This window comes from Sinocyclocheilus anshuiensis, unplaced genomic scaffold (genome assembly GCF_001515605.1).
Source record: "Sinocyclocheilus anshuiensis isolate Anshui unplaced genomic scaffold, SAMN03320099.WGS_v1.1 scaffold478, whole genome shotgun sequence".
In the NCBI taxonomy this organism is placed as follows: domain Eukaryota; kingdom Metazoa; phylum Chordata; class Actinopteri; order Cypriniformes; family Cyprinidae; genus Sinocyclocheilus; species Sinocyclocheilus anshuiensis.
The window spans coordinates 125,097-153,041 of NW_015542376.1; the positions used below are offsets into that span (position 1 = coordinate 125,097).

The 27,945-nt window shown below is 36.1% G+C and overlaps 3 protein-coding genes across 4 annotated transcripts in view; 1 reads left to right on the forward strand and 2 right to left on the reverse strand.

Annotated features, from left to right (window-relative positions):
* Positions 1-14,909, reverse strand: part of LOC107692274 (patatin-like phospholipase domain-containing protein 7) — a 27,720-nt gene extending 12,811 nt beyond the window's left edge. Inside the window, exons 1-19 of one of the 2 annotated variants that reach the window (XM_016491234.1) lie at positions 14,636-14,909; positions 14,123-14,169; positions 13,499-13,567; positions 12,781-12,868; positions 12,168-12,247; positions 11,754-11,839; positions 11,485-11,625; positions 11,201-11,360; positions 7,844-7,924; positions 7,633-7,761; positions 6,513-6,593; positions 5,261-5,402; positions 4,307-4,390; positions 4,093-4,178; positions 3,852-4,004; positions 3,668-3,745; positions 3,088-3,293; positions 2,179-2,310; positions 1,046-1,169 (exon numbers count right to left, since the gene is read on the reverse strand). In XM_016491234.1, coding sequence (XP_016346720.1) covers positions 1,046-1,169; positions 2,179-2,310; positions 3,088-3,293; positions 3,668-3,745; positions 3,852-4,004; positions 4,093-4,178; positions 4,307-4,390; positions 5,261-5,402; positions 6,513-6,593; positions 7,633-7,761; positions 7,844-7,924; positions 11,201-11,360; positions 11,485-11,625; positions 11,754-11,839; positions 12,168-12,247; positions 12,781-12,868; positions 13,499-13,567; positions 14,123-14,167 — 1,965 coding nt within the window. In that variant the 5' untranslated portion in view covers positions 14,168-14,169; positions 14,636-14,909. Of the gene's footprint in view, positions 1-1,045; positions 1,170-2,178; positions 2,311-3,087; positions 3,294-3,667; positions 3,746-3,851; positions 4,005-4,092; positions 4,179-4,306; positions 4,391-5,260; positions 5,403-6,512; positions 6,594-7,632; positions 7,762-7,843; positions 7,925-11,200; positions 11,361-11,484; positions 11,626-11,753; positions 11,840-12,167; positions 12,248-12,780; positions 12,869-13,498; positions 13,568-14,122; positions 14,242-14,635 lie in introns of both variants that reach the window. The other variant, XM_016491233.1, reaches the window with a different exon arrangement.
* An 887-nt stretch (positions 14,910-15,796) lies between these two features.
* Positions 15,797-18,052, reverse strand: LOC107692326 (chloride intracellular channel protein 4-like). Its single transcript, XM_016491307.1, has 6 exons — positions 17,792-18,052; positions 17,306-17,415; positions 16,897-17,022; positions 16,574-16,680; positions 16,152-16,327; positions 15,797-15,979 (listed from the first exon to the last, which is right to left on the reverse strand). The coding sequence occupies exons 1-6, from the start codon at positions 17,825-17,827 to the stop codon at positions 15,815-15,817; spliced, it is 720 nt and encodes a 239-aa protein (XP_016346793.1). The 5' UTR covers positions 17,828-18,052; the 3' UTR covers positions 15,797-15,814.
* A 5,899-nt stretch (positions 18,053-23,951) lies between these two features.
* fut7 (fucosyltransferase 7 (alpha (1,3) fucosyltransferase)) lies at positions 23,952-26,851 on the forward strand. The gene is made up of 2 exons (XM_016491243.1): positions 23,952-24,339; positions 25,521-26,851. The coding sequence occupies exons 1-2, from the start codon at positions 24,239-24,241 to the stop codon at positions 26,605-26,607; spliced, it is 1,188 nt and encodes a 395-aa protein (XP_016346729.1). The 5' UTR covers positions 23,952-24,238; the 3' UTR covers positions 26,608-26,851.
* Positions 26,852-27,945: the final 1,094 nt, after the last annotated feature.

Consider the following 27,945-nt stretch of genomic DNA (forward strand, 5'->3'; position numbering starts at 1 on the left):
ATATATATATATATATATATCACAAAATTACTAAACCTTAAACTAAAATTAAAATGGAAACCAGAACTATAAAAATCAAAGTTAGTTCAAAATCAAAATATTAATAAATATAAAAAAATAATAGCATATAAATAATACTAAAATAACGCTGTATGACTTCATTATTCCAAGTCTTCTGAAGTCATACAACTGCTTTCAGCAAGTAACAGACTGAAATTTGTTATTCATGAAAAAGAAAGTCATACAGGGTTAATATTGAGAGAATTATAATTTTAGCTCCTAATTTAGACATATATTTCTGTTATTTAGACAAGATATTTTTGCTCACATACAAGAGCAAACATCAGCACCAACAAAACTCCATGACGTAGACTGAGACTAAATTTGGATCATCAAATCAGGCCTTCATTCACATCACTCACATCCATGGACAATGAACCACCACTGTTCTCCCAGCAACGTAACCATGGCATCGACATGGACAGGTATTCTTAGCAGCATAGGCGTCACCATGGAGACGCAAATGGCGTCAGCCAATCACAACAAAACGTTATGAATGATGAGTTACTAGTTACTGGGAGATACTGGGAGTTTGTTTTCTCTAATGCACACCTAATTAGGTGGCACAAATTCACTGAATACACCAATGCCAGTAAATGTCACCAAAGCTATTCTAGGAGATGCACATACATACAAAAGGCTGACTTTCTATATAGTACATATGCAGCATTATATAACATGGAACAATATCTGATTCATCCTTGAGTCATCTTAGCAAAATATACAGTTATAAAGTTTATAAAACTCAAGGTACAATCATTTGGTTGCTAGCACAGTTTTTAACCATTACACCACATGATACCTATAAAACTGATTTTGGTGCGGGATGCTGATTGGTGACTATACAGCTCTTTAGGACTTTATTGCTTAAATATAAATGCTTTTATGGTAATAAAGGAGCTAAATAAGAGAGAGATAGGAATACGTTTGCTATGACAAGAAGACGCTGTATTTCAATATATGTTTTGCATGTGGAAAATCTCACCACTCCAATGAGATCTCCTCTACCGTACTCTCCAGTCAGCTCCTTTTTCCCATCCTCCTTCATGATGACAGAACGCAGGCGGCCGCTGAGCACTATAAAAGTACTGTCAGACTTATCACCCTGCCTGAGAGAGAAAAAGAGAGAGAAAGGATGAGGTCGTTTATCATAGAAGATTTATGAAAAGCTGAGGAAGCTTATCGGTCTCAGCAAGAGGGGCAGAAGAGAAAAAGAAATCGCCAAGTTTATTAGATTGTATTCTGTCCAAATCTCTTACTGAGGAGGCATAGGAAAAGAGGAGAGAAAAAGATAATAACAATAGAGTTTATCTGGAAGCTCCTCTCAGGAGAGCCAAAAAACTGTTATGAAGGACATTAAATATTAATATATACACTACATGGCCAAAACTATGACACACTTATAGGTGCTTATTGAATGTACACTACTGTTCAAAAGTTTGAGGTCTGTAAGTTGTTGTTTTTTTTTTTTTTTAAGTCCCTAACATTCAGCAAGGCTCCATTAATTTGATTAAAAATACAGTAAAACACTTGTATTGCAAAATATTATTACTATTTGCTCACAAATATAACTTTTTTATATTTTAATATGTTTTAAAATGTAACTTATTCCTGTGAGGGCAAAGCTGAATTTTTAGCAGTCATTACTCCAGTCTTCAATGTCACATGATCCTTCATAAACCATTCTAACATGCAGATTAAGATTTTTTTTTTTTTTTTTTGTGGAAACCATGATTTTTTTTTTGATGAATAGAAAGTTCAAAAGGACATCAGTAATTTGAAATAGAAATCTTTTGTTTTTTGACTTTTGATCAATTTAATGCATCCTTGCTGGTTAAAAGTATTAATTTCCTTTGGAAAAAAAAAATATTTGGACAGTACTGTATAATTTCAAAAACCAAGGGAGTTGGTCTTCATTGTAAGACTTTCTGCAACTGGATGCAGGTGAAATGGTAAAAAATGAATAACCTGCTAATTAAAAGGTTACATTTGAACAAGCAGTGCATTAATTTTACTTATTTATACTAATAAAGAGGTTGAAGGTTGAGAGAAAATAAATAGGGTGAAAGGAGGAAAAAAAAAATGTAACCAGTAAATATGTGAGGAAATTAATTGGACCTGTAGACAGCTCTGCCCGCTTCCACTGCCATCCAGTCAAGGGCAAAATCAATCTGCCTGACGAAAGATGACATCCTTCTTACAACTGTATGAGCCACATTTAGCACCACCGTGGGCTCAGCTCGCATGATCCTGACAACACACACATTAATATAGAAGCGAATCAACATGTCAGCTGGAGAACCATTAAAACCAGCAACCAGAGTGAGCTTATGTTCATTATTTGCCTGCCAATGTCAACATGAAGTTAAATTTGGATTAAAAATTTACGTATAACTATGTATTATTCTACTATGTCTTGGTGCAGGTGATATTCATTTCACATGCACAGAAATAAGCCAATTATAAAGAAAATCACTTGCACATAAATGACAATTTTTTCCATAACAGTCTATTATAGCCATATCAATTAATGGATCATTTTACATATCAGTCAGACAGACCCTTACTACCATTTAAAGGTTTGGGGTCGGCAAGATTTTTTTTTTTTTTTCCAAAGAAGGCTATTAAGCTGACAAAGGGTGCATTTATTATTATTACAATTTTAAATAAGTGTTGTCTATTTTAATATATTTAGCAGTGTACTATTGTGATGGCAGAGCTGAATTTTCAGCTCCAGTGTCTTCAGTGTCACGTGATCCTTCAGAAAGTCTTTTAAAATGCTAATTTGGGCTCAGAAAACACTTCTTATTATTATCACAGTTGAACATGGTTGTGCTGCTTGATATTTTTGTGGAAACAGTGATACGTTTTTTTTTTTCAGGATTCTTTTTTGAATAGAAAGGTCAAAAGAGCAGCATTTACTTGGAAAAACTCTTGACCCCAAACTACTGAATTTTAGTGCATGTCAAATTAAAGAGACTAACTAAAAACCTGGACTAACATTAGAAGTGTGGACTGAAAACCTACTCATAGAAGTGTGTTTTCGAGATGGACAGGAAGCTGCAGTCCCGATGCGCCCGTACGGAGAAGATAAGTGGCTCACCCGTCAATACGGCCAGCTGACCCACCAGCTCTCCTGGGTGAGCCACAAACAGACACGTGTCCACCTCTCGGTCAATCATCCGCTGGTACACATGCAGTGTGCCCGAGATCACAAACTGCACACTTACATCCTGAGGGACACACACCCACACACAGTCAAGCAAATCATTTGGACAGAGTAACACATTAGAAATCCATTGAAATGACATTGCATAGCTATTCACACTGGCCAGGTTTCAAAATCTAGTGAGCTGCCTGTTTAGACAGCATTTTTGGGCATCACTGGTCTTCTCTTGAAGCAAAAGCTGATGTAAAATTTGGCATCAATATTACGCCCCCTTCTAAGACACCTCATTTTGTATACATCCTTATGTAATTCTATGTTAATGAAAAGCATCTCAAATCAGTCACTATTTTGGTTAGCAAGTTGTCTGTGAACACAAACAGCCATTCTGCTCACTGGGTTTTTAGCCATTTCATATGCATTTCCTGTGTGACGTCTGACCTGATCTCCTTGGCGAGCTACAACAGATCCAGCTTTAACTTGATGGAGCGTTACTCTGCCCTCCAGCAAACTGGGGTCCTGGACACACACAGCACCAATAAAAATATTCAACACAAACACATAAATCAATCTAAACATAAATAAACCATGAACTCATATCCCACTAATGGAGATGTATTTTGACCTGCAGCGGAATAATCCCCAGCAGATCCTTTTTGGCGGCCTGGAAAATGGCACCCACTTTACAAGGGGGAACGTCAGAGTGTGGTGCATTGCTTATGTAGTGAATCACAGTGGACGGAGCGTGCTGCATGGTCACACTCTTCTTCAAAATAGACTGAAGAGCATAAAACATCAAGACCTTTTTTTTTAATATCTAGAGATATTCAGGATGAGAGAGAGATCAGATGGAGGAGGAAAAAAACCTTGTGAATGACAGAACTGGATGGAGTATCATCTATGGTGACTCGGGCCCGTTCATAGGCCATGTTCAGGTCATTTCCTGCCACTCCTGCACACAAACACATAGAAACCAGATCTAGTTTGTTGAGTTTAGTACTAGAGGTGTCATTTCTCTGTAAAAGCAAATATGTGTGGAGTGAATAAGAGTGGATAAACAGATGGTAGGTTATCTGTTACCTGAGGTCTCTACAGGCATCGAGACCGAGCGAGACCTCCGCGTGGCTGTGGACGTGTTTTCATATGAACCAGCTTGCCCTCCATCTAAGTGATGAAACATTTATATCACTTTCAAAACAGCCATGTACAATATTTCTGTAAATCTGTATTTTTGTGAAAAAAAAACTTCTGACTTCAGGAAAACTGTCCTTAGATGAAAGCAAAATCTGACAAAAACACTAGAAGCAAAAATATTCATATTACAAAGGCAATATTGCAAATGCAGAAAGTTTTTTTTTTAACTTAGGGTAAGGCTTAGTCTGTAATAATTAAAGGGTTCCCATCCTGGATTGTAAGATTTTAGTAATGTATTTGATTGTCTCTTATGCTCACCAAGACTGCATTTGCTTGATCAAAAACACAGAAAAAACAGTAATATTGTGAAATATTATTGTAAAAAATACTATTTTAAAATGTAATATATTCCTGTGATAACAAAGCTACTTTTTCAGTTATTATTCTAATATGTAGATTTAGTGCTCAAGAAACATCTGTGGAGGATTTATAAAGGATTTATTAGTGAATTAATCTAAATTTGTGGTGGACATTCCTGCAGTCAGCACGCTCCCTCAAAACTTGCGACATCTGTGGCATTGTGCTGTGTGATAAAACTGCACATTTTAGAGTGGTCTTTTATTGTGGCCAGCCTAAGGCACACCTGTGCAATAATCATGCTGTCTAATCAGCATCTTGATATGCCACACCTGTGAGGTGGATGGATTATCTCGGCAAAGGAGAAGTGCTCACTAACACAGATTTAGACAGATTTGTGAACAATATTTGAGAGAAATAGGCCTTTTGTGTACATAGAAAAAGTCTTAGATCTTTGAGTTCAGCTCATGACAAATGGGGGCAAAAACAAAAGTGTTGCGTTTATAATTTTGTTCAGTGTATACACACACAGTACACGTGTACCCGAGTCTGTCAAGTTCTCTCCAGAGCTCTGCAGGTGCTCGTCTTCTGTTTGTGTCTGTAAGTGGGATCTGCGTGGGACTCTGCTGGGACTCCCCTCAGTGAGCACACTGTTGACTGCGAACAGCGGCACTGCTTGTCTCTCCTACACAAACACACACACACACACACACATACACCCATCTTCAGATAAACACTTACAAGCATCTGACACACATGAAACGATTTTTCTGGTCTAAAGTAACAGCCATCGACTGTCTGGTGTCTTTCTCCATAGAAAGATCAATTCAATAAACAACTTTTAACTAGTTAAAAATCATAGACTCCTAATTACTCATAACAATGATTTGTGGGTCATTGAAGTGATGCTTAATTTTTTTGTGTCAAGGTTAATTAATTTATTCAATCTTTTTTTTCGTATTTATTTTTAGAAATTCTGTTATTATTTACTAATCCAAAATGACTAAAAAGTACCATAAAAGTGTAATTAAATTGTTTTAAACAACTATATTTTTACGACTATAGGCACTATATTTCAAATCTTCTAAAGCCATACAACAGACTGACTGAAATTGAAGTCATAACTTTTGCTGAATATACTTATAAAGGGTTTTCAAAACCATATGAAAAGCAAGAACATAACATTTGTTTCCTTTTCAACATCCTTATTTGCTATTGAACCTTATTCATTTTTGCGCTTCAACTCATCAGAACATCATAAACATCACAAAATGAAAAAAAGCAGAACATCACAAAATGATAAATGTAAGAACTGCACTGAGTTTATGCTGTGTTGTCATGTAACCTTGCCTGCTGTTGGGACTCAATTGTATTTATAGCCGATGGGAGAGCACTCAAATTCACAGTGCAAGCCAAAAGTGCTTCTTAAATCAAAACGGAAAACAACTCCCTTGGCCTGTCCATGCAATGAGGAGAGAGTTACGTGTGTGTAGGGTTGTGCTGTGACATGCAGTGATGGCTGATGGGAGATTTCCACCCAGAGGGTGTTAAAGTCAGTGTCCTTTAAATGAAAGCCGAGGTCTTATGATCCATGTTATTCAATCTAGCGGAGTTTTACGGCTCCAGCGCAGGAGTGATTATGCCGATGGGGGTTAACGTAGCATGAAATAACACTGAGAGTGTGTGTGAGAAAAGCACATATTTTAGAAGTGATAGAGTGTGTGTGTGTGTGTGTGTGTGTGTGTGACCCTAAAAGTAATAATGCTGAGATGTACGCGTGTACTCTTTCTCCAACCTGATTGAAAAGCTCGGTTGTCAGTCCCAGGTAGTTGTGAAGTGCCAGGAAAGTGACTCTCTGCAAACGCACCATGATTATCTAAACAGACAGAAACAAGCCACAAATTAACACGGTCATTCTTGTAAATTACTTTAGTTATTTCTGTCAATAACAGTTTGCGGTCTCACAAATAATATGCCAGTGTCTATGCAGTAACATGAACCGTATCATGGGAAAAACAGGATTTTCTTTGCTCTTTTAACTAAAGATGTTTGATATGCAATTTAGACATAGTCTAACTTTTCACATCACTATCTTTCCCTGCACAGCCAGACCATTGATGAAGAATGTAAAACATACAAAAATTGTCACTTTAACTGTATCAGTAACCATCAGCATTACATATTATATTAATATTATTCTTTATTTATCTGTATCAGGCAATATTGGATATTCATTTGTGCTAATTTCCTCCACTTTAACATTTTGAGTTAAAAGCACAACCAATTTAATAACACTGTTAAATGTAATCTTTAAATAATATTAAAATTAAATTTTCCTACTGTATATTATATAAATGTTGTGATACCTAAATTCACGTGTAACATTTAAAATGACTTTATGACAACCATCTTAGCTTTTAATGTTTTATTTAGTTTTAATTAATTTCATTGTATTGAATTTTAATTGTAGTATTACTATCACTAACGTTAATAATAATAATAATAATAATAATAATAACACCAATTTATATGTAGTACTATTACTAGTACTAATTTTAATATAGGCCACATAACGGTTACTAGTCATAAAATGAAAATAATTATTGGCTTAATTTTTCCATCATTTTTATTTTTTGGGAGCCCGTAGTATTCAGTTACTTGGCTGCCCTGAAGAACTACGGTGTGTATTGTGCTTTCATGTAGAGATCTAAAGGTACATCAGCAAAAAATAAATAAATAAATAAAATAAAAACCTTGGTGAACAATTAAAGTGGACTTTGTAGGGAAAAAACATGATTTAAAAAAAAAGGTGTATAATACGGCCCATTATTACACTGTGGTTGAGACAGATGTTCAGTAAGATAGAGGTCACATTGTTGCAGACAGCCATGCTAGAGTTCCAAGCCCCTCTGTACCTGTATGACTCTCACTAGAGTCTCTGGGTATTTCTCAAACACTGACTGGAACGCTGAGGCAGGCAGACGCAATATGGTAGACCTGACCGCCGCACGAGCAAACACAGTCTTATAGGGAGCAGGATAACCCTGGACAGAAAGGGAAGATCCAAAATTAATCTCAGTGCACTGGAGCTGGATAAGTCATCAGGAAGACAGACAGAGAACTTACTGTAATGATGTCTAGAATGCTGAGCAGACTGTGAACGCTGTCCCCGGGCAGCACGTCCTTCACCACAGGCTCTGTGCCATCCTAAAAGACACACATACAGAAAGATAATATAATAACTTTAGTGGAGGGCACCAAGTTTAATTACTCATTTGCCATTTAGCTGACACTTCTTATTCAAAGTGACCTACAGGGAATTTATTGCAGGGACAGACCCAGTGAAGTAACCAGAGGTTAATCAAGGAAATGGTGATTGTTCATAAATGTGTCCCAGGACCTCAAAACCAGTCATAATGGTCCATTTTTTTCGAAATTGAGATTTATACATCTTTCCATTGATGTATGGTTTGTTAGGATAGGACATTATTTGGCCGAGATACAACTATTTGAAAATCTGGAATCTGAGGGTGCAAAAAAATAAAAATATTGAGAAAAGCGTCTTTAAAGTTGTCCAAATTAAGTATGGCTGCACGATATATCGTTTCAGCATCGATATCGCGATGTGCGCATCCGCGATAGTCACATCGCAGGATGTTGGATGTTTAGTATAGGCTACTGATCATTATATTTATACTGATTGTTTTCTTTGCTCACACACAGACTCGGTGTCTACACCGGATGCGACAGCTGTACAGGGATACCCATTGTAAATAAATTTATTAGCAGAGCTACTGCAAGGGATTTTCAGTGCTGGAAATCCATTAATCCTTTGTTGAAACTCCCACGTCGTCGCGGAGAGTGCAGGTCACGGTTGCTTAGCAACGGCAGACGCCACAAAAGCTCCCGAGCGCTTTGGAAAGAAGGAGAAAGCGGCGCGACTGGCCTTTTCCCACGCGTTTTTAGGCGCGACATGTGAACGGCCCCAAAGTCTGTCTACACTGGACGCGACAAAGCGACCGTTGCCAATCATTTGAACTTTGTGTCTACGTCATAAAGAGAACGCGGCATCAGTTTACTGACGGGGATTTGTCGTGCCGCGCCGCATCCAGTGACAGCATCACTGATTATAATGGGTTCATTGTATTTTGTCGCTTCGCACCGCTCACGTCCGGTGTAGACACGGCGAGAGCCACGCAGATGCACGTGAACACTGAATTCTGTTCACTTGTGCCTGAAATACTGTGCTCTGCAAGTATCCTTGTAAACATAGTTGCTTAGGCTTAGGTGAAGGGAAACAATTGAGAAAGAAAATGGATGTGTAACTGTATATTGGTTTACAGCAGTTTAATGTTCCTGAGGCTTTCTGTGTTATGAATGTTAATCAAACAACAAAACAAAGAAAAATCACTTTTGTAGCTTTAACACAGATTTATTAGATTTAATTTATACAGTGAAGACTATGCAGTGTTATTTTACATTTAATTATTACATTTCTGTACCTGAATACTTAGTTTTACCTGAAAAATATAAAGCACTGCTTATTTCATTTGTATTTTTGTTCTGTTATATTTATCTATGCTTGTCATTTGTTCATTTCCTATGCTGATTTACTCGCCTACAAAATCACCGCAATCATTGATTTTTTTTTTCCCCAAATAAACTATTTAAGTCATGTGGTGTTTTTTTTTTTTCATATCGCAATATATATCGCAGAAAAATAAAATATCGCAATGTGAGTTTTTTCTAATATCGTGCAGCCCTAAAATGAAGTTCTTAGCAATGGATATTGCTAATCAAAAATTTAGTTTTTATATATTTACGGTAGGAAATTTACAAAATATCTTCATGGAACATGATCTTTACTTAATATCCTAATGATTTTTGGCATAAAAGAAAAATTGATAATTTTGACCCATACAATGTTTTTTTGGCTATTGCTACAAATATACCCAAGCGACTTAAGACTGGTTTTGTGGTCCAGGGTCACAGATCAGTTGCTGTGGGGTTCGAACACATGACATTTCCATTAGCAGCCCAGATCTTGAACCACTACGATCTTGAACACAATAAAATACTATTTTATTAGTTGTATTTTCACAATTGAAATTGTACACCTATAGCCTTTTTAAACCTTGGTTTATAAACAAACAAACAAAATACACACACACACACACACACACACACACACACACACACACACACACACACATATCCATACATATGTGTATGTGTGTGTGTGTATGGCTGTTCAAATGTTTGGGATCAGTAAGATTTTTAATATGTTTTAAAGAAGTCTCTTCTGCTCATCATGGCTGCATTTATTTAACAAAAATACAGAAAAAAAAACAGTAATACTGTGAAATATTATTGCCATTCATAATAATGGTTTTCTATTTTAATATACTTTAAAATATAATTTATTTCTGTGATGCGAAGCTGATTTTTCATCATCATTACTCCAGTCTTCAGTGTCACATGATCCTTCAGAAATCATACTAATATGCTGATTTATTATCAATGTTGGAAACAGTTGTGCTGCTTAATATTTTTTTGGGAACCTGTGATACTTTTTTCAGGATTATTTGATGAATAAAGTTAAAAAGAGCAGTGTTTACTTAAAATAGAAATCTTTTCTAACAATATAAGTCTTTATTATCACTTTTCATCAATTTAACACATCCTTGCTGAATAAAAGCACCCCAAACTTCTGAATGGTAGTGTATATTGTTATAAAAGATTTATATTTTGAATAAATGCCATTCTTTTTAACTTTTTATTCATCAAAGAATCATGACAAAAGTATCACAGGTTCCAAAAAATATCAAGCAGCAAAACTGTTTCCAATATTTATATTAAATCAGCATATTAGAATGATTTCTGAAGGATCATGTGACACTGAAGACAGGAGTAATGGCTGATGAAAATTCAGCTGTGCATCACAGGAATAAATAATCTTTTAAAGTATATTAAAATAGAAAACCATTATTTTCAATTGCAATAATATTTCACATTACTGTTTTTCTGTATTTCTGATCAAATAAATGCAGCCATGATGAGCAGAATAGACTTCTTTAAAAACATTACAAATCTTACTGATCCCAAACTTTTGAAAGGCAGTGTATACATATGTGCATATTTGCATACATATATTATATATATAAATATGTATATATATGTATATATAGAAATTTATAACAATAATAATAATATAGTGCAATTTTAGATATACATATCTAAAATTCATATTTCATAGGTAAAAGTGGTGCTTACCTCCTCTCAAAATTACAAGTGAGAAACCTTTCTTAACCTAGGGTTAAATGTAGCCTTAACTCGAGATTAAATAATAAGTTAACCTGTAATAAAGCGTAGTGGGCTAATAGTCATGTGCATGAGGTTGATGAGCGAGTCAACTGACATTCTCTAAACCAGTGCTGTAATTATGGGAGTACTTCAAAAGGTACTTCTAAAGCTCCTCCTTACAATCTCATGAATGCAAAGCTCCAGCATTCCATCCTGAACCACATAAATGCTGTCGTCATCATCCCCGGGCTTGAACAGCTCCTCTCCCTCCTGCAGCTCCACAAACACCATGTGCCGACACAGCTCCAAAAACAAAGGCTTCTCAAAATGACCAAGTACCCTGAAACGGATCAACATTCATCTTTAGTTGAACACCAGACATTTCATTAGGCTGAAAAAGTACCATGCAATTTGCATGCAGTTCAGGTCAGTCATGTGACCCCCACAGGGTCAGAGTTGTTCACCTGACGTTCTTGAGCATGTAGAGCACCTCTGAGGGCAGGTTTGAGTTCTGCACGTCAAATTCAGTGAGATCTGCCTCCAGGAGAGAGGGAGGGGGCTCTTTGGGCTGCAAAGTGGGCGGCTCCTTCCTGATCCGCAAGATCCTGCATGACATCATAGCAGGAGTCAAATAAGAAGCACTGATCAGACAGCTCCTGACTTAAATTGTGTGGGCGATAAAACGAGATGCACATGCTCTGTAAAAATTAAGTATGTGAGAAGCTAAACAAACCTGCGTGCTATACTAAGAACTTTAGGCCTCTTCCGAGAGCGCTGCTTAGACACCGAAGAGGATGGTGTCGAGGACAAGGTCTGGACCTGAAAGATAGAAATAGAAAAATAGAAAAAAGTGAAGGATGGAGAGTAAATAAAAATAGCAGGCTGTTAGTCATGCAGGTGCCACACATACAGGATGGCCATATGCCACTTGGCACACTCTATGCTGCCCTCCAGTGGAGGAAGACTAAAGTTTCAGCTGATGTCAGTTTATAAATGCGTATTTGTGAAGCAAGTCTCTGCAGAGTCAGTCTGAACACTCATCTATTTATCTTTCAGCACAAATAGACTGCTGTGAATCTGCCTATAAATCACCAAATAAAACAGGGTGCAAATCACAGGTAAGCAAATGGATTTCAGCGTGACCCACCTTTCTCATGATTTTCCTGCCGTAAAAGAGCACTTTATCTCTTTTTCTGAAGCGATAGCGAGGAACACCAGCCTGTTGATCTTAAAACACACACAAGCAAACGTATAATGAATAGCAGTACTCTAGACACACACTACCATTCAAAAGTTTGGTGGTCAGTGAGATTTTTGTAAAGATATTAACACTTTTCTTTAGCAAGGATGCATTAAATCAATCAATAGTGACGGTAAAGACATTTAAAAACGTAACAAATATTTCTATTTCCACAAAAAAAAAAAAATCAGCACAACTATTTTCAAGATTGATAATAATATGATATAGAAATACATGTTTCTTGAGCATCAAATCAGCACATTAGAATGATTTCTGAAAGATCAAGTGACACTGAAGACTGGCTGATGAAAATTCTAAATATTACTGTTTTTACTTGGTGAGCATCTTTCAAAAACATTTGAAAAACATTTACTGATCCCAACATTTTTAACGGTATGACCACAAGGCTCTTATTCAAGTATCAGAACTGAGCAACAACGTAAAAACAACATGATGCTCAAGCCAGTATACAGTTCTTTGGACTTAAAGCATCTGTTTTGGGCACAGAAGTGAAACATACTCGCCAGTTTATATCTGCGGTAGAAGAAAAGCACAGAGATTCCTATCAGACACACAGCCACCACGGCACCGATCAATACGCCCGTCAGCTGGAACAGACAACAGTCACAAAGATGTAAGATAAGAGAATTTATCTGACATTACAGGAAAACTGATAAATATCATCCTCTACTACTGGACTTTTGATTTTACTTTCATCAAAACACATTTTCAGTAACAGAGCAAATAATATTGGCAAAAATACTGCAAGAAATAATCATCTCATTAAAATGGGCGTATCGGTCAACCGAAACATGATTAAACTTCTGTAACTTGTTACAGCTGATCTGAGTCAGTCAGATGCAGTTCCCTTTGCACTGGAAACTAATGTGGGAAAAGATAGCTTTCCAGAGTAAAGGCCCGTTCACACCAAGAACGATAACAATATGGTTTTAAAAATTGTTCTAAATTTAAAAGGACAGCTCCACATCTCAACTATAACGATAACAACACAGAGGAACTTTTTTCCATCAGATTAAAGATAAAACCATTGACAGCAAATCAGAATCCACCTGACTTTAAAGCACTTGAGCATTTAAAGCAGCAGACAACAGAACTGCAGCATTTGCTTATAATAAACAGAACATTATCATGCATTGGTGTGGACGCTAATATAGTCACTGTTATAGTTATCGTTCTTGGTGTGAACAGGTCTTAATTCAGAGAACACATCAGTGTACCATGGTGGTCTGCATCCTCTCCTCCACAAACTGCTGCAGGCGGGAACGAATTTCACTCCCAATAATAGCCTGAGGAAATAAACAATACACAAACAGTAAGATACATTCACAATTATGTCTCTGTTTTGGTTTGAAAATAAAAAGCCCTCTGGATAAAACACCCTTTTATATTTGTATTGTATAATTTATTTACATTTGTTCCACAGAACAATACAAGTAAAAAAAAAAAAAAACGGCTCATGTGGGGTTTCTTTGAAATCATATTTATACTTAAAAGTTGAGCTCAAACGAGACTCAAAGAGGACGGTGCTTTCTCAGCTGCTACCGGTCATGTGCAAAAACACAAAAGCACTTCCCCTTGCAAAAATAAAGAGATCTATCAGCTCAACCACTAATCTAACATTCTTCACCAAAACTAAAAATACTGTCATTACTTATTCATCCTTATGTCATTCCAAACTTATTTGTGGCCATTCTTCAAACACCATACTGTACATTTTTAATAAATAGGGAGTGGACAAACAATCAGCAAAGTACATGAACTGATAATGATTGACACAAATGCATAACAATCCAGCTGCAACATAAAATGACATTTGAGACAGTGAGATGCAAGATACTTACAGGATACTTGCACTGATCTCCATCGTCATTCGCATTCTCTTCCATTTCTAAAAAGTCAAAGTCACTCAGTTTATGGAGAATGCATTTAGTTGTATTTAAAACATGAACTGTTTTGTTTTCTTGAATGACAGAGAGCAAGAAAAGTGTCAAAAAAAGTCTGAACTTTTCTGTGAGTAAAGTGTTGAAAGACTAACTTCTATTTTAGCTGCGCTTAACACACCTTTGCAAACCCTTTTATTATGTAATCCTATGGAAACATAAGCACGCCAGTTAAATGTGAAGCAGTGTTTATGTTGTCACTGAAGCAGGGATGACATTCATTAGTGTTATGGGCGTTACAGCTACCTAAAGTGTAAACAACAACGTCAACTCTTAGAAACAGTTGAATTCTGTTTTAGGCTTAGACCCTTTGCACAAAAATATCAATAAAGCATACATATCTTACCAAAAAGCAGGTGGTTTATACGTGCAAGAGTAATATGCTAATTAGCCAGCATTCATTAGCTTACTTACTAAAGACAGCGAAATTGAAGACCGGTCCGGAAATTATCCCGTTTGAAACTGTTTATTCATACCACAGCTGCTGGCTGGGTCACTTTCTTGTCATTTCCACACAAATTTCACTCCAGTGTAAACTTTGGCAGCTCCTTTTTCGCCCCATGAAATCAAATCTCTGCTGTTACCTTGACAGTCTTTGACGTGGCAGTGATGTGTAGTTTCATTGGCTACAAAGAACATCAAGGGGCCAATCAGGATCGCTGTTGTTTGACTACTAATTTTTTATATATATTGCATGCAAAACAAAACAACATACGCAATACCAAGATAATACCCATAACTGTGTTTATACTAAAAATAAAAAGGATGGCATGTAATATAACTAAAAGTAAATGTAATTAATGTCAAATGCATTAATAATATTAACGTGCTCTTAACAGCGTTGTTGTTTCATATTTACACAAAACATTATAGGCTAATATTTTTTTATGTCACTCATAAAACGCAAAAAAAAAAAAAAAAAACAACGTAGCCAGACCATTCATTCAAAACCATGCATATGGAACTTAATAATATTAACTGTAATAGACCACATGTTTTGTTTTGTTTTGTTGACAGTAGGAAAAGTGATGAGAAAATTCAGTGTATATTTGTGTTTCTGTAAGTTCTCTTAGCTTGACCAAATGCAATCAAATAGAGCACTTTTCTTCCATAAGAATTGTATTGGTTTGCAAGCTGTTTTATACATTCTGGACGTTTCAAGAGTGTCCTTTGACATCAATAACATCATTGTAAGAGTTGTTTAGTCTATTGCTTTGTCTTCTTTTTTCTCATGGGGTAGAATTTCAGACCAATTATGTCTCATTTCACACAGATTTAAAAACAACATTCACAGACGTTTCTAAATGAGTGGCTATCAAACAAAAGTAATCCATCAAAACCACAGACAAATGTGACACATTTAAATACTAAAAATGGCAGGAACGAATAAGGCAGGCATCTGGTATTCACAATTGTGGTTTTTAAATGATAAACGAAAACAACCTCCACCCATAATATACTCTGATAATCAAAATTCCCATTAAGAATATATTTATAATAAAGGCAGTTTTGGGTACACATTAGACCAAAAAAAAAAAACTTTACAAAAACTTCCACACAATCTTTGTCCTCCTCCTCCTTTAAAGTCCAGTTTTACTTGTTGAGATATTTGGCCACTGAATGGTAGGCAAGCAGAATCTCCTTGTCTTTGGGGCAGGTGAGGTGGAAAACATCCTCCTTGTATGCTTTGTCCAAGTACTTTGTGAGGCCTTTTAGCTCTGCAGGGATCTCAAAACCACGGTACTTCTTGCACACCACCTATAAAGTCAACAAAACATTTAGATCTATAAACTAGATGAAGTTTAATGACCATAATGAAGATTTCACTTCATTCCCCATTCCCTCCACTAAATAGCAACTGTATTATATCAGTACTACAATATACACTTTAATTAATTTTTTATCTAAATGGGAAAAAATGACCAAGAACCTTGACAATGTGGAGCTTTGGAAGCAGGTTGCAGTCAGCAAGAGAGAGCGCATTTCCGTCCAGGTAATGTCTTGTGGACTGGGACAAATCTGGATTCTGGTCCAGTTCATGAGGAAGAGGAGTCAACAAGTATTGATCCAACTTCATCAAACTCTTTAGAAATTTCTTCTCCAGCACTGAAAGGCACACATTAACCATACCATTAATGTATTGATATTCAAATGCATCTATCTATCTATCTATCTATCTATCTATCTTAGAGCAACAAGTTTTCCCAAATGCTTTAGAAGTGACAGCCTCCATATTTCAAACATAAAATGACTTCAAGTCTTGAAACTAATTTCTAAGGTTCACTCCCTTCTCATCAGTTACAGACTTTACTGTTCACTGGCCAAACAACTTCAGAGAAGGGTGACCCTTACTGTCATTGAGCCCAGGATTGGGGTTTTTGATGTATGCCGAGAATTTGTGAAAGATGTCATCTCCTGCTGTGTTAGACTCCTTATAGCGGCAGCATAACTTGGGATAGCTGTAATGCAAAAACAATGCAAAACAAGTTTACTTGGTGATGCGGACATAATTTTTATTTTCCATTTCATTATGTAAAAGGTTGAATTTGTAGTGGAAGACATTTTGGCATTTTGTACAAACAGTAAGATACTTTTTTCAGAAATTCTTGTATATTTCAGGAGCTCACAACAAAATATTTGAAATCTTTGATCTGGTGCTATGAATGCATACTCACTGTGGGGGAGCAAGGGTCTCTTCCAGAAACTCTTCAATTTTGTTGGTGTCAGTACGGACCTCTCCATTATAGATGAGGAAAGGGGGCTGAGAACCTGGAGCCAAGTCCTTTAGTACCTCTGGAGCTCTAGAAACAAAGAAATCATAAATAAACAGATCATTTTTTTAAGGAACTTAATGAGAAATGTTTGAGATTATATTAAATCTCTGATTGCATAACGGAGTACAGTTTGAGACATTGTTGAGATATTTTTTTTTCTTAAAAAAAAAAGATGTGCGATTACTGGGCTCCTTATCTCCAGGGAAAAAGAAAAGATCTTCTGTAGATCTCAATTTAGCACACCATTTAATCTCAATGTTGTCTAGGAGAATCTGAGAAGAACTGTTATCCCGATGTTGACATCTCTCACCTCTTCATGTCCACTGTAGTGAGGGTGAAGTTGACCCCCTTCAGCCAGAGTATCATGAAGAGCCGCTGACAAAATGGGCAGTTACCAACACTTTCACCATCATCGCTTGCCTGAAGACAACATTCAGTTAGCAACCCTTTAAAACTCCTAAAATGTAAATTATTTAATGTACAAGTAGAAACATGGAACTATACTTCCTGAAAAAGTACCACAACATTAGCAGGCATTAGCATTAAGATGTTCATGTTTTTGCTTAAAATAATTTAGCCTTTGTTTAGATTTGTTTTAGAGATCTTATCATAAGTTCTAAATTCTGCAAGACCATTTCGAGGCCACCAATGTTGTTTTCAAGGATAATGTCATAGGAATGATTGGAAGTACAACCATTTCGAGCAAGGGTTAGATCACAAGAGACAAACTTTTATGTCTTATATCTTTCAGAAGTCAAGTTAAGCACAACAACAAACTGACTATTTAAGCTCTAACCTTAACAAATAGTTCAATCTTTGCTGCTTCAGCCATCTCTGGTCCTCCTCTACCTCCTCCTCTTTCTGCGGCGTCTCAGTTGCCCAGGATCTCTTGCTGTCTTGGATCAAGTCAGTTTACATCAATCCACCTCAGAGCCTCCTTAGAATCCACTTCACCTCACGTGTTCACACTTGGATGTGTCTGTCTTCTGCTTTGACCTCTGAAGAATTAAGTTGTATTGATGGTACTAAAAGCAGCACCTTTCCTTCTTCCTCTCCCAACCACAGTTTCTATCATTTTCCTTTCAGACAGAACCCAAACTCCCACCACACCCCATTGGTCTTGAGTGTTTGGAATACCTGCCCACTGGCTGAACCTGTCCAACCTGTATCTTCCCTCATTCTCTGCTGCTTAAGTCATAGCGAGTTTCTCTCTAAACTGCTCTGTTCCGTCCTACTCCCATCATTCTCCACTGCTATACAGGCATAGAGTGTCCAGTCTATAGTCATTTTACCCAAGTTTACCCAAAAATAAAAATTCTGTTATCATTTACACATTATGTTGTTTCAAGCACATGATTTTGTTTTTAGACCACAGAAGGAAATGTTTTATTGTATGTTCACGCTGCTCTTTTCCATACAATGAAAGACAAGAATAAACATTTTGCTAAACTTTGTGTAAAAAATAATGAGTGAGTAAATGATAACTGATTTTATTTTTTGGATGTTTGGATCATTGTTATGTTGTTTCAAACACATATGATTTTGTTTTTCTTCCATAGACCACAGAAGGAGATGTTTTACTGTATGTTCACACTGCTCTTTTCCATAAAATGAAAGACAAGAATAAACATTTTGCTAAACTTTGTGTCAAAAATAATGAGTAAATGAGTGAATGATGGATTTTTGATGAAAATGTATAGCTTCATGCACACTCTATGCTTTATTCTGCGGATATGGTAATTTGGTTTATATTTTGTGCCATCAAAACTGAAACGATACTTTTAATTCATGTATTGTTGATCACTGTTGAAGAACTTTGACTCTTGATCTGAATTTTGTTTGATGGTAAAGATACTCCAGTGAAAAAAGGATCAGGAGAGAGTGATTTTCTACAGGTATGAGGTGTGACAACTCTGGCATTTAGTCGTGTATGACAAATCATTAATTTGAATACTTAGTGTTTCAATTTGTATTATATGTTGTAACTAGGGATATGCCGGTATCAAATTTTCATGTTGCGATTAATTGCTAATGCTTTTATCACGGTATGCGGTATTATCACAATATTGAAATTTAGTTTAAAAAAGTGCTGTCATAATACAGTATAACAGGTTTAATAACATTTTTCTTATAACAAAAATAACTGAACATTTAAATGCAATAAAGCAATACAAAAAAATGTATAAAGTTAAAAGTTTTACACAGATTAAAGTGCAAAAGAACTATAAAGACCAATAGGTATCACTTTACAATAAGACCTCATTAGTTAACCTTAATTAATGCATTAACATTCACAATGAGCAATAGCTACATTTGCTACAGACGTTATTAATCTTTGTTTAAAATATACAAGTCTTAGTTCATGTTAGCTCATTAAATAACACAGTTGCAACTTTCGATTTATTGCACTAAATGTACTTAAAGTGGTTCCATTTTAACACAATTTCAATATATTAAATATATTACAAATAGATTAAAATCCAACTTAAACATATCTTGAAATACACTTAATATACTTAAAGTTGTTTCAAAATAATACATTTAATACGCACTTAGTATAGTATAATTTAAATATAGTAAGTATGTCTGAAAAAGCACAATTTAAATGTATTTCTTTTTCACCTGGGCAATGTCCTTGAATTATGCCAACATTATGATTTTAATTAATTTACTACAGTTTTGTGCACTGATGTTTGGGAAAATCTGTGAAATTCTGCCAAATTTAAATATGGTGAAGAGCTAAAAGCCCTATTCTGTTATTGGTAGCTGTAAGAATCATCAAATGAACCAAAATACTTTATTCAAACACCCATTTCAAACACAAGCTACATGTTAACACAGAGGACAAATGTCCTGAATCACCACACTGCTTTTGTTCAAAATACTCTGAGTCATTTAACTATTAGTAATGAATTAAAGCAATGTCGACTGAACCAGTTTTAATCTGGAAAAATAGGGTATCACCCCTTGTAAAAATTACCTGGGTAATTATAGATGCCAAAAGCAGGCGCAGCTAAATATTCACCCAAAACATAGACCTCTATATAAACTGAATAAATAATAAACTGTAAATGTGTTCAGCAATTCTGCAACAAATATTTTTCGGATTTTCTTGACAATTTTAAGTCATAAAGTGCGCAGGATATATTAAAATTCATCGCAAGCTTCGGCAGGCACGTAAGGTGTGAGGCTTTATTAACATGTACACCTACCCCAACCCTAAACCTACCCTTACCGTACACTGTAAAAAAAATTCCGTAAAATTTACGGTAAAAAACCGGCAGCTGTGGTTGCCGGAATTTTACCGTAAAAAATACGGTAGCAACATTTTAGGTTTTACGGTTTTAACTTAAATTTACAGTTAAATACCGTAATTTCATTAACTGATATAATGTTAATATACCAACCTATTGAAGTACTGAAATCTGTTTTGTACCTTTGTAATACACTGATAACCACCAAATGCAGGTGGTGATGAGAAAGTCACATGATGAACCAAAGCCCATCACAAGCAGCTTTTAAATAATAACATATATAGAAGGTGCACAGTGTCATTCACACAAACGCTAAACACCATCATGGTAACACACATGAAACTGAAATAATGCAATAAACATTCATTTAACAACATTAGGTGTAACACACAACCCTAATATATAAAACTGATAAGAAAAAACTAAGAAGAAACAGTTATTACAGTATATGTAACGCAGGGAATTCTGGGAATGTCAATTTACGGTTATTCACTGTAAATTATACGGCATTTTTCACTTCCAAAAACGGTATACTACCGTAAAATGTATGTCCAATACATGTAATGTCCAATACAGTTTTTCACCGTATATAGTAGGGGAATTTACCGTTAACCATTTAACAGGTTTTTACTGTAGCATTTTTACAGTCTTTTACCGTTAAATTCACGGTCATTTTTTACAGTGTAGGATAAATACAGTGTTGGTAGCATCATCTGATAGGTAGCATTATTTGTCAGAACACCGGCGTCCTCCCGAACTCAACAGCGCCCCACACATTTTACAATGTAAATCTGTGGTGAAAAGTGGAACTGCCATTTGGCCAGTTTTGAGACTGTCCCGCTTATTTTCACGTTACCTTATCGCGCTGCAGAGTCCAGACCAGACCAAGACGATATCAGTCAGCCTTCAGCTATATGTGTCTGCATCAGGTCAGTATAGCTGGCATGTATGTTTTTACTATGTGGAATAAATTAATGAAAGAGTTAATCCTTTAGTTTAAATGTGTTCACGTAAAAAGCCTTTATATAGTTCTGTTGTGTTTGTTTTATGTTCGTTTTAAGATGAGACATGATATTCGTTTCCTCACTTAAATTCCACTACAACTTGTAATATTCTAAATCAACATTCAGAGACATTTTTACATTAGATTCTTACATCTTCCTGTAAGCAACTGTGAATTTTCTGTTTACACGATGTAACATATTTCTACAGATAAATCTACCGTACAAATATAAATGTATTACAGTACTGCTGTAGCTGCTGCTGTTTAGGGTTGTGACGTTTTAGTAAAGGGGTCTACATTTTCTGGAAAATGTCTGAAAACGTTCCAAAAGTCTCCAAAAATTGTATATTTTTCCGAAAGTTTCCAAAAAAATCTGTAAAGTTTCCGGAAATGTTCTGCCCCTTTGCAAACCTAATGGCAAGCCATTTGCCAACTTAGCATACATTACAACCATTCCATGTCCGATATTTATGGAATATGCACGCATGTGACAGATTTTGATACTTGAATGGATAATTTTGCATATGATGGCTCACATGATGAAAGAATGTTTAGAAGTTGTGAAGAGGTTGACAATTTAATTGAGAATCAATGTGACAAACCACATGCAATTTGCTTAAATCAATAAGACATTCAGATCTGATGTGAACAAGAAACTGATCGTTCAGACATCTGAAATTATTGTTTTGAGAGAGAAAAAAACACCTTACCTTAAAAACATTGTTTTGTGAATGAATACACTTTAATACATCAGGTGATGAGAGTTCAAGGGTAATTTTAATGTTTTCTTTTAAAAATAAAAAGAAAGAAAGAGAAAGAAAGAAGAAAAGAAAATTAACACTTCCATCTAGTGTTGAGTTTGGGTAATGTAACTCTGAGGCACAACATTAGAGTACATGACATTTTGACATACAACAGCAAAAACAAAATGAGAACATGACTTTCTTTCTTCTGTGGAGCAAAAATGAAAATATTTTGAGGAATGTTTCAGTTGTTTTTGCCCATGCAAAGTCAGTGGGGTCAAAAACAACATTTGAATTTTATTTTATGAAATTTGTCAAAATATATTTTTTCATGTTCCACAGAAGAAATAAGGTCATACAGATTTGAAATGAGGATGGCAACACAGTTTTTGACTACAAAATTGCAAGACAGCATTGGTCAACCACATTCATCAGAGAGAACATGTTGGTCAACCAACATTAGCATTTCTAAAAAGTCATGCTGGGCTCAGCTGATATTTTCAGTAGATCTTTGATGCAATGCTTGGTCTGCTGTTTAAAGCAAGAGTAAAAAATAAGTGATTAGGGTTCCGAAAACTTTTCAACACTTTTCAACACTTTTCAACACACTTTTCAATACTAATAACATGAATATGAAGAGTTGAGTGTGTTTCATCTAATGTTTTCTTGTCTTTAAGTCAAGTCACATTTATGTACAGTGCTTTATATACAGATTGTTTCAAAGCAGCTTCACAGTAATAAGAAAACAACAGGCCTATTGATGTTATAAAATTCTTCAGTTATGTAACAAATAGAATTTCAGCTGTAAAGCAGCACTAAATAGACTGGTGTCATTATTCAACTCAGTTTTGTTCAGTATTGATTCAGTGTAGTTCAATAATAGTGTGTGAATGTTGCCAAGTTCATTAATTATGAAGCAAAATCGGTTCAACTATACAACACAAACTTGGCAATCATATTTTGTGTTTTAATTATTAGAGGCTAATTCATATGAATTCTTACGATCTCTTCTTATGACTCCCATGTGAAAGTTATGTTTATGGACGGCCTTTATGGTTACTTTTTTCTACAATCTTATATTTGCGTGTGATTCACCTCATATGAATTCATACGAAATCACCACCTCGCAAAATAGTTTTCCTGTTCAGTGATGATTCAGTTTAGTTCAACAATAGCGCAAAGTTCATTGAATTATGAAATGAGCTTTATAAAGCAGCACTACAGAGGAAAATTGTCATTATCCAGCAAGTTTTGTTCTTTACGTTGTCTCTCTCTTGATTTATAAATTTGTTATTTTTTATATATTATAAGTAGGGCTGGACGATATGGCCAAAATTTATATCACGATATATTTCTTAATTTCGGTCGATACGATATAATTCCAATATCGATATGAACACTATTTATGGTATTTCCCTAAACCGACACACATCAATTTATTTTATTTTATTTTATTATTTTTTTCAGTTTACGAAAATGTTTTTTGAAATATCGAAATATCGGAAATGTGTTTAAAAATCATATCACCGTTATTGAAAAAAATTATATCGCGATACATATTGATATTGAATTATTGTCCAGCCCTAATTATAAGATGGAAACTCTCAAAAGACCCCATGCATGCCCAACAGTGATATCACATTGTTTTTACTCATATTTCTGACTTTTTGAGAATATTTCTACAGTTCTTTTTTCTTGGGGGACATTATACATTAAGGTTTGCAACTTTTCACTTCTCTATTTAAATAAGGGCATAGGCGGGCAACAACGAGAGGATGAATGTGTGAGAGTGAAGCAAAAAGTTTCGTAAACACTCACTTCCTCCTTCTGTAGTATTTTAGTGCCCTCTGCACAGAGTTCAGAAACCACAACAGACACTGATACATGCACTGATACACACAGAATTTAAAAAGCTAATGCCACGTTTCTCAATCGTCCTGCTCTTTCAGCCATGGTTTGTAGTAAATTCAATACTTAGCTTGTTTAAAGGTTTAAAGGTCAGGTAGTAAACATCAAGCAGCCATTTATTAGACAGTAGTTTGCATTGAAAGGCAACACAGTGTTCTTCCGTCTTGACCTGTTAATAAGGAAATGTGTCATGTGAGATGCTTTAATGATCAACGGGCGATGCAAAATGGGAGGGGAAGACATCTGAAAGGAAGAACATAAAATAAGAGAGATCTTAACAGGAAGCAGTTGTTTCCTATGAGTGTGAGTCATTTCGCAAATCTTTCCATCATTAAATGACAGGACAAGCCTCCACCTATCCTCCACATTGCAACTTTTTCTTGAGGGACTCGGCCGCTGTGGTCTTCACCAAAAGACACGTTCCCCAAAGACACAGGTAAGAATTCTGCCATCCCTTGATCTTTTAATGTGCTTTAGATTTTAATGTTCTTTAGATCTTCTGCATTTTTACAAGCATTTGTCTTTTATGTTTTTTCTCTTACATTCCTGAAGTACAAAGCATCATCTCAGCAGAAACTGTCAGTGCAATAGCTTTTGTTCTTTTTTGCTGGAATGCGATCATCATCCTTTACGGTCCAGCCACAGCTACATGGTAAATGAAACCAAAATGAGTGACAAAAAAAATTGTGCACCAAGTATTTTTGACAGCATTGCACAAAAGTAAATGTTTTCATTTATCAAAGATATTTTAGAAGTACAGTATTTGCAGTTGCATTATTAATTTGTGTGCAAAAGTGTCTGATGAAAGGGGAATTACCAAAGTGTTTGGCGTGTCATGTGTGGCCCATATGAGATATGCTTGATATAAAATACATGTTTTATTAGGCTACTAACATGACTGGAGTCTTTGTCTCATCTGAATGTACTTGATTTAAAACATTTGGAGGGAACCCCCACCCCCCTCAGAACAGTGATTACTGGTAACAAACTAAAACACTTTTGGAAATAAAATTGAAAAAAAAAAAAAACCTGGCAACTAATTGAAAGTACTAAAATAGTACAAAAACTAGATCTAAATCTGAAATAAATATAAATTAAAGCTAAACAAAATTAATAAAAATGACAAAAGCACAAACTAAAATTCAAATGAAAACCGAATAGAACAATAAAAGCTGATTCAAAATAAATAAATACTATAATAGTTTATACATAATACTAACACTGATTCAAAAGTACTTTGTGTTCTATTTGATTTTGTGTAGCAAGAGCTATTCTGAACTTTTTTTGCACAGATACCACATTAGGCTTTTAGCAAAGCAAAAAAAAACGAAGAAAATGTTATTTCCTGATGTGCTTGTGTTAATGTTGACAGCATTTGCATGGCATTACGATTTCTTGACTGAAAGACATAGAAAGCGAGATAGAGAACCAGGGATTCTGGTTGAGTGAAGAGACACACCCTCTACTGGTCACTCCACTTGTCATCTACAGGAAGGAAGAAAATGACATGGATACTGACTTTGACAAAACCACAAGTTGTAGGCCAAGACCTTGCATGATGTCCAACAAAAATATAACAAAACAACAAACTAATGCCCAGTTCTGCTACTTCCACAGCACACTTATGGGCTCCAACATAAGATGTATAGCAAAGTGGAGGAAAAGGCATCTGAAACCCCCAAAGACTCTGCTTGTTTTATTCCTGGCCATCAGCTTTATCTACAGTTGGTTGCTGGTGGTTAATAAACAACAACAACAACATCTGAATGGCAGCAATGCATCACTCCCAAATAATATCACCATCCTGTTATGGCACTGGCCATACGGCACCCGGTACAGCCTTGCGGGGGACGTGTGTCTGAGGGACTACGGCATCTCTGGATGTGTGCTAATGGACAATCGCACTCTCTATGAGAGCGCCGATCTAGTGGTTTTTCATCACTTTGAGCTGAAGCTGCATAAACAGCACCTTCCAGTGCATCTCCGTCGGCCCGCCAAACAGAGGTGGGTATGGCTTTCTTTAGAAGCACCACAAAACAACGGCAACTTGTCACCATACAACAACCTTTTCAACCTCACCATGTCATATCACTCTCATGCTGACATCACTGTGCCCTATGGGAAGCTGTTACAGAGAAAGAAACCAGGTCTAGACTTTGTTATCCCAAAAAACAAGAGTTATGAAGCCTGTTGGGTGGTTAGCAACTACCAAAAATGGCACAAGAGGAGCGCAGTGTTCCAGGAGCTAAACAAGAACCTCAATGTGCAACTGTATGGCCTTTCCGCCAAAAAACCTCTACCGAAGGAGGCGCTGCTTCCAACGATTTCACGCTGTTATTTCTACCTAGCCTTTGAGAACACACAGTCTCCGCAATACATCACCGAGAAGCTCTGGAGAAACGCTTTCCAGGCTGGGACCGTGCCCGTGGTGCTGGGACCGCCACGCAGAGACTATGAAGCCGTGGCGCCTCCGAATTCCTTCATCCATGTGGATGATTTTAAATCAATTAAGGCCCTGGCTGAGTATTTGAGAGGCCTAACTAAAGATCCAGAGAAGTATAATGCATATTTAAACTGGAGGCAAGACTATATGGTCAAATTATATACAGACTGGAGAGAACGATTCTGCAATATCTGTCCCATATACGGACAATTTCCAACTCAAAAGGTTTATGAGGATTTGAGAGCATGGGCAAAATGGTAGTTGACATTTTAAGGGGCTCTTCACACAGAACACGTTTTAGCGTGTAAAAAAAAAAAAAAAAGTCTGCAGACTTTTTTCGAAAAGTTGAATTTCTTTTAGCTTGAGAGATCTGGTTTTAGAATACGGTCATTCGCAAAATGCTGCAAAAGATGAAAGACAAGAGCGCAATGTTCAATGACTGTTTGTCTTAGTGAGTGCATAGAAAAACTACTGAAAAAAATGTAATGCAAAAATACAAGGTCTAGAGATGTGTTTTTTTTTTTTTTAAGTTGAACTTTTAACATGACAGTTGCATTTTTGGAACACTGTAGTGCCTGTAATGCTTCAAAAATTGCGAGATGCAAGCATGGTTAAAGGTCAAAGAGGTCCATCTAGAGCATGTTTACATAGGAAAAAAAATTGAAAGGCAAGGCAATGGAAAGCAAAAATGCGAGAAACAGGGTAGTGCAATGAGGGGAAAAAACATGCGAAGTGGAACTTTTATCTTGAGCACTGCGTTTTTAGAATCTCGTTGGTGAGATTCTGCAAAAGATGTGAGACAAACAGTCAAAGATTTCTATTAGCGCATGACAGAAATGCAATTGAAAAGCAGCATAAAGCAAAAAATGCACAAAAAACAAGCAACAGGGTAGTGGAATGAAAAAAAATGCAAGGTTTAGACCAGAGGTGCCCAAACTCGGTCCTGGAGGGCCGATGTCCTGCAGAGTTTAGCTCCAACCTGCCTCAACACACATGCCTGGAGGTTTCTAGTATGCCTAGTAAGAGCTTGATTTTGAGCTGGTTCAGGTGTGTCTAATTGGGGTTGGAGCTAAACTCTACAGGACACTGGCCCTCCAGGACCGAGTTTGGGCACCCATGGTCTAGACTATTTGAGAGCTGCGTTTTTATAATGATGTCTCATGCAAAATGCGAATGCAAAGACATCCGTCTAGCATGTTTAAATAGAAAATCTGTGGAAAAACAGTGCAGCGGAATGCAAAAACGTGAGTCACAAGGTGAAAAACCGAAGTATCAAAAGACCATTTTTACAACGCAGTGCAGTAGAACGGGAAAGTGTTCTAGGCGAGTTGTCCCAAAGCGGCCATTCACACAGAATGCTTTTTAAGTTTAAAAACAGACAAACGCAGAACAGTGGAATGGGGGAAAAAAACAACAAAAAAAAACAACTTGTGGCACATTTTTAGTCATGTGCGAAATGCTGAATAAAACATGAGCACAATCGGCAAAATGTGTCCATCTAGCACACGCTTACATAGAAAAACAATGGGAAAGCAGTGCAGTGGAAGGCAAAAACGTTCTGTGTGAATAGCCAGTAAGCACTTTACAGGCTACATGATG